We start from the raw sequence: 15,138 nt of genomic DNA, 5'->3' as shown, positions 1-15,138 counted from the left end.
GAGAGAGAGAAAGGTCTTCCTTTGCCGTTGGTTCACCCTCCAATGGCCGCCATGGCCGGTGCGCTGTGGCCGGCGCACTGCGCTGATCCAAAGCCAGGAGCCAGGTACTTCTCCTGGTCTCCCATGGGGTGCAGGGCCCAAGTACTTGGGCCATCCTCCACTGCACTCCCGGGCCACAGCAGAGAGCTGGCCTGGAAGAGGAGCAACTGGGACAGAATCCGGCGCCCCGACCGGGACTAGAACCCGGTGTGCCGGCGCTGCAAGGCGGAGGATTAACCTAGTGAGCCGCGGCGCCGGCATACCCATTCATTTTTAAAAACATTTAAATCATTCATTTTTAGGTTGCCTATTTTTCAAAAGAGATTTTCAAGAGTACGTGTGTGTCCATTTTTATCACAGAAAGCATGTATGTTCCATCATACTTATGAAAGAAAACGCATGCTTTCTATAATATAAAACTACAAAAATGATACAGTTTGAAAACAGAAAACTGTAAAGACTTTCTGGATTTTTGATGTGTGTTCAAGTCTTTTAAATGTTTACATTAAACTAGATGAAAGGCATTTTTCATTATGCACACCCAACACACTATCACATGCAACAAAAATGATAATTGTGCGATGGACTACAAGACTGACTGCACGCCCAGATAGCTGAGGCCACGCATTGGAACCGAATGCCCGTGTGATGCAGCCTCCGTCCTGTGCTCCTGTCCAACAATCTCAGAGGTCACGCGTGTACTGTCGTGTGGGATACACGAAGACTAAGCTCCTTCCCTCTTTCCCCTCCTCTTCCTAGCGAGCCCCGCTGTCCTGGGTTACCGTAAGGAACACATTGGCTGATGAAGATCACCTCTATTGCTCAGTAGATTTTGCAGGATTAAGGAGGCTACATGGGTCGATCCATATCTGTGAGAACACAAGGGCCTTTCTGAGTTACGTCAAATGTTAAATAGCAGAATCACTGAGTGGACCGTCTGCTGGGAAGGCAAGCCACGCCGAGAGCTGTGGCACTACAGAGCTGTGCAGAGCGGCCATCCACACACACTCATCTCCCGCAGGCCACAGAGCCCGTCTCCAGGGACACACGCCACTCTCTGGCCTCTCAGTGGCAAAGGCTCACCGTCAACAACAGCAACGTCTTGGGCACCTCTGGGATGATACTGGAGTCTGCCACATAAAACAAAACGTAGGGGCCTGCGCTGTGGTGCAGCAGCTAAGCTGGGCTCCCACATGGGCGCCAGTTCGAGTCCCGGCTACTCCACTTCCAATCTAGCTCCCTGCTAATGCACCTGGGAAAGCAGTAGAAGATGGCCCAAGTGCTTGGGCCCCTGCGCCCGTGTGGGAGACCTGGAAGTAGCTCCTGGCTCCTGAAGGGCTCAGCTCCAGCTGTCGTGGCCATTTGGGGAGTGAACCAGCAGAAGGAAGCAGCCAGCCCTGTCTCTCCCTCCCTCTCTGTAACTCCGGTTTTCAAATAAATAAATCTTAAAACAACAACAACAGAGATAGCCTGAGAGTGGAGAGGAAGTTAGTATCCCAACACTGGAAGCACGCAGCTGGTGCCCAAGGGAATAGGTCTCTTTCTGTTTTAATGTTCCAAGGCCAGAGCCCAGAGCTAAGGGTCCAACACTCATTCTTCCACCATCAGCACTGAGGATGGAGACTGGCAGGCGGGAGGTGTTCGAGAGACACGGGCAGGCGGAACGAGGTTCTGATCTCGTTTCTTCTCTTCCTGTGGCCCCCCACACTTGTGCTACAACATCCTCCCCCAGTTCCCTTCCCGAGCTGTCATCCCCTCCCCCAGCCAGACTTAGTGTCTGCCGCTATCAACTTCCCACAAAGCAGTCCTCTAAAATTCCAATCCTTTTTTTTTTTTTTGGAGTGGGCAGCCTTGGAAACATTTTTTTTTTTTTTCTCAGAACACACTGTGCCTCTCGAACACTTTCAATCTGATAATAACTCTCATCACCGCGTCGGCGTCGTTTGCCAGTTCCTGTCCTAGTCATCTCATCACACCTAGCTCACTTCCTCCCGGAAATCAGCAAAACGCGCAGGCGTTCTATGGGGAATCGCCCGGCCTTCACTCTTGCAGGATTCTGATCTCAGAGCCTTGGGTTTCCCATCGCAAAAGACAGCCAGAAAAGAAGAAGGAACAATGCAAATGGAGACGAGCAGTTCCTGCTTTAAGCCTTTCGGCAGGCACAGTGATTGGCACAGTGCGTGTCAGGTGCGCATCTGTCACTTCTGCAGGTGGGGGAGCCGGAGGGAGGCACAGCGTGTTTGCTTCGAGGGGTAATTCACAGAGCTGCCAGAACTCCCGAGGCGGGCACTTTCCACGGATGTTCCCAGCCTGGTCAGGCGTGGCGGAGAGGCAGCCAGCGTGGGGGCGTTCGGGTAGCTTCCGATGCCTCCTTCTGCCGTTGGATGAGAAGCATGTTTGGGGCCGGCCAGGGCTCCCGAAACCCTGCTCTCAACCTGCACTGCGGTGCTTTCCCGTTGCCAGCCTCGGGGCCGTGGCCACGCGCTCGGTCCTGCTCACCTCCTTCCCGGGGAGTCCTCTTGATGCTGGAATAAAATCCTGGATGCACGCGTTTTAGGCGATGCCAGGATTCAATCAACTCTGCTCACCAGGCCGAGCGCGGACGCACGGAGGGACCGCTCTTAACTAAGCGAGCCCTGAGCAGCCCGTTCCACCCCAGCACCGGGGGCTCCCTTTTATGCTATGGCAGTGACCTAGTGAAGGCCATGACTCAGCTGGGCCCGCAGGAAGAAAAGCAAGAGAGAGGGAGAGGAGGGTGCAGCGCAGAGACGCTGTCTAGCCTCCTTGCTCTGAACATTTCACTCCCAGACTGCAGGGGCTTCCCAGAAGTTACACAGGCTGTGGGGCCGGTCCTGTCTACTTTGCTGCGTGGTAGGAATGCGGGTGAGTGACTTCCCCATGCTGGATATACTTCGTTCTAGCCCACCCGCCTTCTTGTAACTGCAGCGGCTCCTTGGGACGCCTCTCCACTCCTCGGCTTCTGCTTGGACGGTACTCGGCTAGGTCCAGTGCTCATGCGGGCTGCACCTGCGTTTCCTGTCCCTCGCTCTCAGACTCCCATCCTCCCACGAGATGCACCGGCCCCACGTGTGGCTCCACACGGCATTCGCCTCTGCTGTTTCTGTAGCTCCCCTCGGCGCCTCGGAGTCAGTTAACTCGTTGTGGACACACCCAAGGTATTCTCCAAGCCAGACCCGATGGACACTTCCAGGTTGTTCTTATCACTTCCTCTGGTCCACTCCTCTCCTCCGATCTACCACCTGCCCCCTCCTCTCCCCTCCATTCCATCCCACTCTTCCTCTCTCTCCTCTGCATTCCTTCCAGACCTGCTGGTCCCCAGGAGGCTTCATGTCCTCTCTATGACCATCGCCGCCCCCAGGAGGCCTCCTTGGGAGAACCCACTGGAGCCCTTCCCTGGGTGCCGTCAGAGCATGCATGCAGCGAGAACATGACCCAGATGCAGGTCTGTCCAGCGACTGCCGCGACGGACGTGGACTGCAGGAGGAGGGGGCGGTGTGCAAGGCTCCCTCCACCCAGCACCGTCTGCGTTGGGGTCTCAGAGCGCCTTCCACTGCTGTCCAACCAAGCAGCCGCCGACGGACGGGAGTCTCTTCCCTCCCACTCTTCTCCAGAAGTGGACTTGGAATGATGGCAACATTCTGAATGTGGATTCTGCACGATGGACGCAGCCTGGCCGCTGACCGAAATTCAAGTTCACTCAGACTCTCGGGGGACGGCCTGTCTGGGAGAGGCCACACAAGTGCCCTCATCTGTTTCATGGAAAGGCAAGCCCAAGCGTTCCGTGGAATTTACTCTTGGTCTTCCATGCTCAGCTGGGTTCAGCCTTCACTTCCTGTCCTCCTGGGACCCCTGTACCCAGAAGCCCCTCTGCCTATTTTGTTATTTGAAAGGCAAACCCAGAGGGGGAGAGAGAGAGAGAGAGGGAGAGCAAGCAAGTGAGCCTGCACTGTTCCATCTGCTGGTTCACTCCTCAAATGCCCGCAACCGCCAGGGCTGGGCCAGGCTGAAGACAGGAGCAAAGAACTCCATCTTGGTCTCCCTCACCAGTGGCAGGGACCCAAGTACTTGGCCATCACCTGCTCCCTCCCAGGGCATGCCTAAGCAGGAAGCTGGACTCAGACGCAGAGCTGGGAATTGAACCCAGACACTGTGCCATGGGATGCCAGCGTCCCGAGAGATGTCTTGCTGAACACTGGCTCCTGGCGCTCTCTTCTGATGACAGCCCGGGCACCCTGACCCGCAGCTTTGAGCTTGCGTTGCTGCTCTCCCACTCTCAAAGAAAGGGGCCGTGCTGAGCGCACTTACTCTCCAACGAGATGGAAGTTGGGTCTGTAAGGAAGAAGAGCAGGACCACGGTCCCCCAGGCCGATTTCCTCCTTGGATTTATTGTGGAATCTTAGAGCCACGCCTGCCTGCATCAGCCCTCGCTGCAGAAGCACAGGGAAAGGTGTTTCCCTTGGGAAACCAAGCCGGAAGGTAACATCACACGACGCCATGCTAAAATGACCTCTCCTACAAAGGCCACGCGCTCCAGGGCTGTTCGAAGCTACAAACTCCTGGGAGACCCTGTGAGTATTTTCACGCTCCAGGAAGTGACTGTGCACTCGCTGTAGTCACATCAAACGGTGGCCTAGTGATGCATTCCTATCAACATGTCAATTCCAAATTTTAGGGAACGAATTCATTACTGGGGAGCAACTTAACACTTGGAAGAGTCCCAGTGGCTCCTGAAGTTATTACGCGAGTTTTTATCAAACGCGGCTGCTGTCCTGTTTCCCCATCCGGGGCATTTTGTGACAGCAACCACCCCAGGCCTGAGAGACTGAGTTTGCGCGTTGGACGGATCCCTTTGCCTTAGAAAGCTGAAGCTGTGCAGGGACACTGAATACAAAATAGGTCAGCACAGGTGGACGTGAACACATCGTGCCCCGCTCTCTCTTGTTCACGGCAATCGCACATCTTGAATTCCATTCCACAGAGATCTCGGGCTTCACAAAGCAGCTCTCCGTTTGGAGAGAAGTGCTTACAGCCAGGCTCCAAACAGACCTTCCACAAAGCTGCGGGGGCACTGGCAGGCCTGCCACGCCCAGTCAAAACTGGGAGTGTCTCCCCATAATCCAGCAGGCTGCATTCTTTTTTTAACAGGAAACAGGAAAGAGGTCGAGGGCTGAGAAGCACGTTCATGGGAAGTTCCGTGTTCTTCCCTCCCTAAATGCTGCACAGGTCAGTGGGCCTGCAGAACTGTCCCATGCAGGGGCAGGGAGGCCCACTTTTTTGCAGGCGCACAGATAAGGAAGAAAACAAGGCACACCGAGGGCTGCTGTTGTCAGACATGGGTGGGAAGGACATGTGGAGAGGCAGGATTTGGTCTGCATCAGGTCCAGGAAGGTTTCTGGTAGGAGATATTCAGCAAGGAGCAGTCACAGGGCCGGTGTTGGGACGTAGCAAGGTAAAGCCTCAGCCTGCAGTGCTGACATCACATATGGATGCCAATTCAAGTCCCGGCTGCTCCACTTCCAATCCAGCTCCCTGCTAATGCACCTGGGAAAGCAGCAGCGGATGCCCCAAGTGCTTGGGCCCCTGCACCCATGTGGGAGACCCAGAAGAAGCTCCTTGTTTCGGCCTGGCCCAGCCCTGGCTGTTGCAGCCATCTGGGGAGTGAACCAGCAGATGTAAAATCTCTCTTCTGTCTCTCTCTCTCTGTACCTCGGTGACTCTGACTTTCAAATATATAAATAAATCTTTTAAAAAAGAAAGGAACAGTTATTAGAAGGACTGCCACATCCATTTGCGTGGCTTCGCAGGCCTGGGAGGGCCAGTGCTGTCCTGAGACGAAGGTCACGGCTGTCCAGACATCACCGCGATTACCGAGCGTATGGACCCACCTTGCCAGCCAGGGTTGAGAGATCCTCTCCTCCGATGATCTGCATCTCGCCCATGGACTGATCGTTCTGCAGAAAAGGGGCGAGAGAAAGCAAGATGATATTTTACCGCCCAAGAAAACCTTGCACGCGCATTTCCCCATCTGCCCAGTGTGAGAGGCCAGATCGCGCCTTACAAATATAGCACGCGTGCCGGGTAGGGAACCACGGTTGCCTGTGGTTACCGAGAGCCTCTCCTGCACCTGAAGTTGAGGCAAAGCTGCCCGACTGGCTGGCGGGAGGGCCTGAGTGCGGAGTGGGAGGCCTGGGGCGACACAGGATAAATGACCCTAATCTGGAAGCAAAATGATGGGGACAGTGCCTGGCTGAATGGAGAGACAGCCAGAGCCAGGGCCTGGGGTGGGGGTGTGACAGCCCCAGGAGAGGGGCAGGCATCTATCGGCTTGGCTGCCAAGCCCTAGCTGGAGGCCTGCAGTGCAGAGCCATCTGGGTCTGGCTCCCTGAGACCCGGGGGCCGCCTCAGCCCCCTCGCCGGAGGTGGACGGAAGTCTAACAGGCCCTGAGGCCTCCTACAATGAAGAGTCTGCCGTTCTGGGAACACGAGGCCCAGAACCACACTTAGAAGACCCGCTTTGGACTTGAGAAGGGGAGAAACAGGACAGTGACTTCCCGCCCGCCGGCCCCCTGCCCAGCCACCTGTGATGCAGGCCTCCCGTGTGGGCGGCAGGAATGCAGGCCACCGAGCCGTCAGCGGCTGCCTCCCAGGCGCTCCATGGCAGGTACCTGGAGTCAGGAGCCAGACCCGGGCAGGAAACCCAGGCTCTCCGGTGTGGGCTGAGGGTGTCTCAACTGCTACCATCTCAGAGTTTTTCGTCAAATGCCGTTCGTGTTTGAGGTCATTCACTTTCTCTGTGTTTGTGTGTGGTGCATCACCCTTCCCTAACCAAACCCCCACAGCAAGTAAGCGAACAAGCAAACAAACAAAACCCCTGGCCCACTGAATAAACCAATCACATGCAGAACTAGGTCCCACTGCCCAGCACCAAGTTTGAGCTAACCACTGCGGTTCATGCCCTACCAGATCAAAGTAAGTTTCCAAATTATTCTACCGCTACCATCTGCATTCTGTTGAACGTTTATTCCAACGATGGTTGTTGTTGTTAAAAACAAATGCAAGACACTCAAAAGCTAAATAACACGTTCAAGGCCACACAGCGTTTTGCCAAGCAAGTGTTCCTGAGAAGGCTTTGCTGAGACCGAGTTAGAAACATCTTTTTAATATTGCGTTTGTCCTGAACCCATCTGGAATCTGTATCTTCCAAGTGTGGACAGAGTCCACTGTCCCAACACCATTTATCGAGTTATTATTTTTCCCTGTTAGTCTGAAATGTCATTTTTATCAGGGCCTTCGTTCTCCCATACAAGTTTCTATAATTGTCCAATCTAACCTGCCTATTCCAACATTAATTAACCTAACACACATCCAGTTAATTAACCTAACCTGTCTATTCCAACTCCCAAATCACACTGTTAGAATTATCATTGCTTTTAAATAATTTTTAATAACTTGTCATGCAAGTCCCATGTTCTGATCCATTTTAAAAATTTTCTCCATGACTTTTATATACTTTATTGTCTAGTGGATTGCTAGAAAGATCAAATGAATTCATACATTTGGAATACTTTTTAAAAATATTTACTTGGGGGGCTGGCACTGCGGCATAGCAGGTAAAGCCATCGCCTGCGGCACCGGCATCCCATATGGGCACCAGTTCAAGTCCTGTCTGCTCCACTTCCCATCCAGCTCTCTGCTGTGGTCTGGGAAAGCAGTAGAAGATGGCCCAAGTGCTTGGGCCCCTGCACCCATGTGGGAGATGGGGAAGAAGCTCCTGGCTCCTGGCTTCAGATTGGTGCAGCTCCAACCATTGCAGCCAAAGTGGGAGGTAAACCTGCGGATGGAAGACCTCTCTCTCTCTCTCTCTTACTCTCCTTCTCTGTGTAACTCTCAAATAAATAAATAAATAAATCTTTAAAAAAAGGTTTATTTGGAAGGTGGAGAGGGGAGAGGGGAGAGACAGCAAGTAAATGCACTCTTTCATCCGCTGGTTCACTCCCCAGATGGCTACAACGGCTGCGGCTGGGCCAGGCCGAAGCCAGGCGCTTCTTCCAGGTCTCCCACATGGGTGCAGGAGCCCAAGCACTTCAGCCATCTTCTGCTGCCTTCCCAGGCCATTAGCAGGGAGCTGGATCAGAGCTCCAAGCAGAGCAGCTGGGACTAGAACTGGCACTTCGACTTGGGATGCCAGCATCGTAAGGAGTTGGTCAACCCCCTATGTCACAACACTGTCATTAAGGGAAATAAAAATAGATTTACACTGTTTGTCAACAAAAAACCTCGATGAGGATGTCGCGCTGACGTAAGAGAAGTAAGAAGGGACGTAAGAAGGGAGCTTGAGCACACAGGGTGCCGCCGTGTCCTGCGAGTCCTGGCTGGTGACCACTCACGCCACCCCTCGCCGTCCTCCTCCACGTGGAGAATCGGACTCTTTCCCCGAGGCTCACCAGGCGCCGTCTCTTCCAGGAAGCTTTCTGAGCATGCGCCGGATGCCACCTGCTTCTGCACCCCAGCAGCCTGCTCTGCGGATCGGGGGGTTCGCAAGGCAGCCCGGGAGGTTCTGAGAATGCAGCCCTGGCCAGCCGCGCGGGCGCTCTCAGCTCCGGAGGCTGGCGCGTGTGGCTCCACCCACCTGAGACACCTAGTCCTCACAAGCAGTTGCTTTTGTCTTAAGATCTTGCTCCGCCGGCCCGACCCTGAGGGTGCAAGCTGCCAGGAGGAGGCAGAGGCCAGTGCTGTAGCAGGTAAAGCCACAGCCTGTGACGCTGGCATCCCTTGTGGGCGCTGGTTCAAGTCCCGGCTGCTCCACTTCTGACCCGGCTCCCTGCTAATGGCCTGGGAAAGCTGCAGAGGATGGCCCACGTGCTTGGGCCTCTGCCACCCATGTGGGAGACCTGGAAGAAGCTCCTGGCTTTGGCCTGGCCCAGCCCTGGCTGCGGCAGCCATTTGGGGAGTGAACCAGTGGACAAAAGATCGTTCTCCCTATCTCTAACTTTGCCTTTCAAATAATTAAACCTTTTTAAAAAAGAAATCAAAACTATAAGCAAACACATATGAGAAAATATCTATAAAGCTAAATCAAGGGACAGGAACAAAGCTGCCTTGAACAACATGGGAGATGAAAAGACTTTTTTTTACATTTATTTATTTAATTTGGAAGTCAGACTTACAGAGAGAGGGAGAAAGAAACAGAGATCTTCCATCTGCTGGTTCACTTCCCCCAGATGACTGCAATGGCAAACGCTGGGCCATGACAAAGCCAGGAGCCAGGAGCTTCATCCAGGTCTCCCATGTGGGTGGCAGGGGCCCCACACACTCAGGCCATCTTCCATTGCTTTCTCCAAGTCCATCAGCAGGGAGCTGGATCGGACGTGGAGCAGCCGGGACTCAGAACTGGTGCCCACAGAGGATGCCAGCATCGTAAGTGGCTGCTTTACCTGGTACGTCATGACCACGGCCCCTTCTCAATAATTTTTTAAAAATGTCATTGCAAAAAACCAAGTACATTTTCAGCATATGAAAACACAAATTATTGGTGTCTTAATATCAGTCATGAGTTTGATGAATGGTGAAGCATGCATTTTTAAAGCCAGGTTCACAATTGAAACCAGGAAAAATAAACCATACACACACACACACACACACAGACACACACAGAGTGCCTGTTCTCCCTACAGCGCAGCTCATCTGACAACACACATCTGCACTGCATCTCCCACCTCCAGCCTGCTGCACTTTGCAAACGCGACGTGAGTTTCTTTGGAGACAAAGCAGCTTTCTGTGCCATGACCATGACATACTGCCCCACCGTGACTGGCATTCACTGACCCCTCCCAGCCTCCAACAGGGGGACAGGTGAGCCAGGAGCCCCCGCCCCCGCCCCCGCCCAGCAGACAAAGCACAGGGGATCCAGAGGCTGCAGGGAGCGGGGCTCACAGGGAGGCCCCCAGAGAAAGAAAGGAGAGGAGGCTGGGATGGACTTGACTTTGCCTGAGCCAGGAGAGCCTTCTGTCTTCAGCCTTGGGATGACTTCTTGTTTTGATTCAAATTCTGCTTTTAAATCATGGAGCGGGACAAGCAGCAGTTCTGGGACATGTCGGGGGGACCCTGAAGACTTCAGCAATGCCTGTCTTTAAAATGATGCACGCGGGGGCCGACGCTGCGGCTTAGTGAGTAAAGCCTCCACCTGTGGAGTCAGTGTCCCATATGGGTGCCGGTTCTAGTCCTGGCTGCTCCTCTTCTGATGCAGCTCCCTGCTGATGGCCTGAAAAATCATTAGAAGATGGCCCAAGTCCTAGGGCCCCTGCACCCTCATGGAAGACCCAGAAGGAGCTCCTGGCTCCTGGCTCCGGATCGGCGCAGCTCTGGCCATTGCAGCCATTTGGGGAGTGAACCAGTGGGTGGAAGACCTTTCTCTCTACCTTTCAAATAAATAAATAAATAAAATCTTCTCTCTCTTTCTCCTCTCCCCGCCCCCCAAGTTCTGTACCAGCCTGTGCTGAAGGGAACTGTGCCAGAGGAACACATGAGGGCAGGGCACAATGTGTGGTGGGCAGGGCTGGTGGCAGAAGAGAGAACAGCTCCCTGGGGCAGCCGGACACAGAGGGGCTGCTACTGCCCAGTGGCCACGCCGAGCCTCCCAGCACAGGGGCTCTGCAGGCCAGGCTCCCCGGATCACCGTGCTGCCTCCCGCGTCTCGGCTCACAAATGGCAGGGTCAGGGTCAGCTGAGACTGAAAGGAGAGAAATGTGGGAGAAAAACCCCTGCGTCCCGGCGCCCCAAGGAGCTGCCCAGGGAACCCACCCCCACCCCCACCCCCGGAGTTCAGGCAGGGCCCAGTGCCCCCGCGGGAGCCCTGGTCTCCAGCTAACACCCAGCCCTGCCCAGCACACACATGGTCGCGCTCTGGTCTGTGGCCTGGACGAGGCCAGCTCCTCTCAGTCTCCTAGACATGGACAAAACTGGAACAGTGCAGAATCATAAATACTTCAGCAAACGGTATGTGGCTCTCCATTTGTACTCCAGCCTCAGGCTCCACAAAGTGTAGATGCTTAAATGAGCACTTACTAAGCGCCAGGCCCGGGGGAGGGGGAGGGGGAGGGAGATCTTCCATCCACTGGTTCACTCCCCAGATGGCCACAACTGCTGCACCGATCCAAAGCCAGGAGGCAGGAGCTTCCTCTGGGTCTCCCATGTGGGTGCAGGGGTCCCAGGACTCGGGCCTTTTTCTACTGGTTTCCCAGGACACAGCAGAGAACTGGATCAGAAGTGGAGCAGCCAGGACTCGAACCTGTGCCCATATGGATGCCGGCACTGCTTGTGGCAGCTTTACCCACTATGCCACAGCCCCTGTCCCTTTCTTCTAAAAGATTTGTGTATTTGAAAGGGAGAGTTTCAGAGGGAGAGGAACACCCCCCCACACACACACACACACGTCTTTCATGTACTGGTTTACTCCCCAGATGCCCTCCATGGCCAAGTGCTCAATCAGGCCAAAGCCAGGAGTCAGGAATTCCATCTGGGTCTCCCCAACAGGTGGCAGGGACCCAAGTACTAGAGCCATCACCTGCTACCCCCCAGGAAGTGCATGAGCAGGGAGCTGGATGGAAGTGGGGGAGCTGGGATCCAAACCGTCACTGCAATAGTGGGATGTGGGCATGCCAAGTAGCAGTTTAACCCGCCATGCAAAGCAACGCAACACATCTAGTATACACCTTTAACACACTGGGCTGTCCACATAAGTCAGAACAACCTGACCTAAGAATACGCAATGAGGTCCAGCTTAGATGGGCTCATACAAGGAAAGGAATGATGACCCCTCTCCCCATAATGACTTGAGCACTCACTGGACACCTGTGCCTGACTCTTCCTCTACTTCACCTGGAAAGTGGTCGCTGGGCTCCAACGCCTCCTAGGAAACCCTAGGAGGTGGGGCCTGGGGTGAAGAGGGTGGAGCCCTCATGAACAGGATTGGGGCCCTTAGAGAAAAGGCCCAGGGAGCCGCCTCTCCCCCCCCCCCCCACTGCCCGCTGTGAGGACACAAGGAGCAGGTGTCCTTGGCACCCTGGCCTGGGCTCCCCAGCCCACACTTCTGCCACCAGAAAACCACCCGGGCTGTGCTGTTATGTGATAGCCGTCTGAAGGGACTAAGGCAGTACACATCTGCTCCCGAAAGTTAACCAAAGGGCACTGGCACTGTGCGTGGTGGGTAAACCCACCACTTGTGGTGCCAGCATCCCATACAGGCGCCGGTTCAAGTCCTGGCTGCTCCAGTTCTGATCCAGCTCCCTGATGATGTGCCTAGGAAAGTAGCAAAAGATGGTCTAAGTGCTGGAGCCCCGGCACCCACTTGGGAGACCCAGCTAGGGCTCCTGGCTCTTGGCTTCAGCCTGGTCCGGCCGTGGCTGCTGTGGCCATTTGGGGAGTGAACCAGTGGATGGTTCTGGCTCTCCCTCTCTCTCTCTAACTCTGCCTTTCAAATAAATAAATCTTTTAAAGAGCTAATGTAAGGAACTACTAACATATGCAAGCACTGTGAAACATAGAACAAGTTTTCCATGTGCAAGAAATTATTAGTAATATCTCTAGGTAGAAAACAGCGCTGGGGGAAATGCAGTTATGTGAAAGACACAGAAAAGGGAAGACATACGGAGGGCCTTCATCATCATCTGCTGCGACTACTTTTTACACGCACGGGCTCTGCTCGGACTTCCCCGGGCCTCTAACCGAGACTCGAACAAGACGTACATAAGACGCGCAGAGAACAGAGGGCTCCGCGAGCCGCGTTGTTTCCCAGAGGAGGAGCTGGCTTATTTGATGGAGGCATGCTGATTGGCAGGGCAAGCTTGCAAATTCCTTCAGGATTAAGTCATGTCTTCAGAACTGGGTGGGGCGCCGAGCTCTGAATTATTTTTTTCTCCTCCACTGGAGGCCGGGGCTTGGAAAGCTGCAGCCCGCGTGTGAATGCGTTGGGTGGTCTTGGGAAAATTCCGCAGCAGCAGTGCCACGCCTCCACGAGCACATGTTTTTGTGCACAGACAGCAGGCAAAGTCTGCGCGCCATCCGTGTGTCTGAGGATCACAGCGCAGGGGACGCTCGGGGACCCCGGAGGCAGTGAGACCACGGGGCCAGGGCTGGGAGCGACGCTCCCTTGACTCACCTGGGTCTGGCTTTTGCAGGATGATCTGAGTCTGAGCCTCCAGACGCATGACCTCTGTGCTCTGCAGGTCAGCCCCGCCCACACAGTGCCACGGCACAGAGCACTCGGCTGTTCTGTGCTGCATCCAGGTCCTGCTTGTGCACACGGACGCCTGCTCCTCTCCCTCTGCCCCCCGCCAACAGTGTGCCCTTGCCACTGGCTGAGGAGCACTGGGCTTTGTCTACTGGAAGGGGCTGGGGCGGGAAGACTTTGATGGAATGGGGGTAGCAGGAAGATGGAGACGGAGAGGGATGCCTGCTCCATCCAGCTCCTCTGGGTGAAGCTTTCAAAGGAGGTGAGGATGTAGGATGGTGAGGCCAGGAGTTCAGGATCGTTGAGGACCCCTGTGCCTGCGAGAAACCCAGGCCTGCCCTGGTTCCACAGGACTGGCAGCTGGGGCAGGGCCCCTGCCACACACCTGGGTGCTCTTATGACAGGCAATGGCCTCACCGATGACCCAGGATGAGACTTCTCGGGCAGAAACACAGGGCTGCTGTGGGGGCTGGCGAGGGGGGTGCCGGATGCTCAGCGGTGGCTGTGGCTGATGGGACAACCACTTAGGGACACAGGCGAGGACCCATCTGGGGACCCTGAGAAACAACTGGCGAATTGGGATGGTGGGAAAAGTTCAACCCAAATTCACTGTACTGTGTGCACACTCACGAACGGATCCAACAGTATTCACTGACTGTCAAAGCTGTAGCTAAAACCCACACAGAAGGCAGCCGTGGGCTGAGGAGTCTCAGACAGGCATCCAGAGTTCACAGCGTTTCCGCTTGGTTACGCAAAGCTCATCTGCTGTCAAATCCGTTGACATCTGGGTGGGTGCTGTGGAGGCCCAGCTGCTGCCTGGGACGCCTGCATCCCATATGGCTGTGTCTGGGATCAAGTCCCAGCCTCGACTTCCGACCCGGCTTCCTGCTGCTGTGCCTGGGAGGCAGCAGGTGACGGCTCAAGTACTTCAGTCCCTGCCACTCACACGGGAGACCAGGGTAAGTTCCTGGCTCCTGGCTTCAGCCTGGCCTGGGGACATTTGGGGGAATGAACCAGCACATGGAAGACCTCGGTCTCTCTGCCTTTCCAATAAATAAACCAATCTTCAAAGAAGACACACACACACACACACACACGATATCCTTAACATAAGAGTTGATGAAATCATTTCCTACCATGGCACCTTGGTTTTTTTTTTTTTTAAAGTTTGAAGGAAGTGATGTTTATTGTCATAGTTTTAAAATTTCATATTACCTTGGATAAACTCCCGTAACTTCTGCTACCTGCCAAGATGGAATAAAAAAATCAGATTATCAGATTGACTCTGTTGCCTTAAGGAGAAGAGAAGCAAAGAGGAGAAATGTGACCATAGTTTTGCGATGGCAGACGGCAGATCTCAGCAGCGCCCCCAGAGAGACAGAGAAGCGGGGAGGGGGCCTGTGTGGAACCCCACTGTTGTGCTGGAGTGTTTAGGCCATGACCACGGGGAGCAGAGCCAGGCAGAAGCAGCGGGCTCTGAGTGGAGGAGACAGAGTGGGGAGCCTGGGAAGAGGGGGGTCGGGGTGCTGTGTGCGGGAGCCGAGGAGGCCGAGTGGCTGCGGAGGATGCCACAGACCCATGGGGGAAACTCAGAGGCCAAGGACTGGAGAGTGCAGAGTGCACCACGGTCAGGACCCAGGACAGTGCCCGTTCTCATCAGCCCCTGCGGGGTCGTGATGGACAGGGCACGGAGCGGCATGCTGGGAAGGCTGTGGGTCCAGGGAGAACAGCCCATCTTAGAGTGGGGGCTGGCTCTGGAAGCACCTAACAAGCCTCAGACGCAAGGTCTGGAGAGGACGAAACGGCGTGCATGGACCCGACTGTGCCGCAAACACAGCCCGGGAATGGAC

At 54.8% G+C, this 15,138-nt stretch overlaps 1 protein-coding gene across 10 annotated transcripts in view; it reads right to left on the bottom strand.

The window, feature by feature from the left end:
• The window catches only part of PRTFDC1 (phosphoribosyl transferase domain containing 1), an 84,712-nt gene that overhangs the window by 10,058 nt on the left and 59,516 nt on the right, over positions 1 to 15,138 (bottom strand). For 6 of the 10 annotated variants that reach the window (XR_007909775.2, XM_051821001.2, XM_051821000.2 and 3 more), the window contains exons 5-6: positions 14,504 to 14,532; positions 5,946 to 6,011 (exon numbers count right to left, since the gene is read on the bottom strand). Coding sequence is in view for 9 of the 10 variants with exons in the window: in XM_051821001.2 (XP_051676961.2) it covers positions 5,946 to 6,011; positions 14,504 to 14,532 (95 nt within the window). In the remaining variant the exon portion in view is untranslated. The remainder of the gene's footprint in view (positions 1 to 5,945; positions 6,012 to 14,503; positions 14,533 to 15,138) is intronic. The other 4 variants (XM_051821007.2, XM_070056120.1, XM_051821003.2 and 1 more) reach the window with 1 other exon arrangement.

Source organism: Oryctolagus cuniculus, chromosome 13 (genome assembly GCF_964237555.1).
Source record: "Oryctolagus cuniculus chromosome 13, mOryCun1.1, whole genome shotgun sequence".
In the NCBI taxonomy this organism is placed as follows: Eukaryota; Metazoa; Chordata; class Mammalia; order Lagomorpha; family Leporidae; genus Oryctolagus; species Oryctolagus cuniculus.
This window is presented reverse-complemented; position numbering and strand designations above follow the sequence as displayed.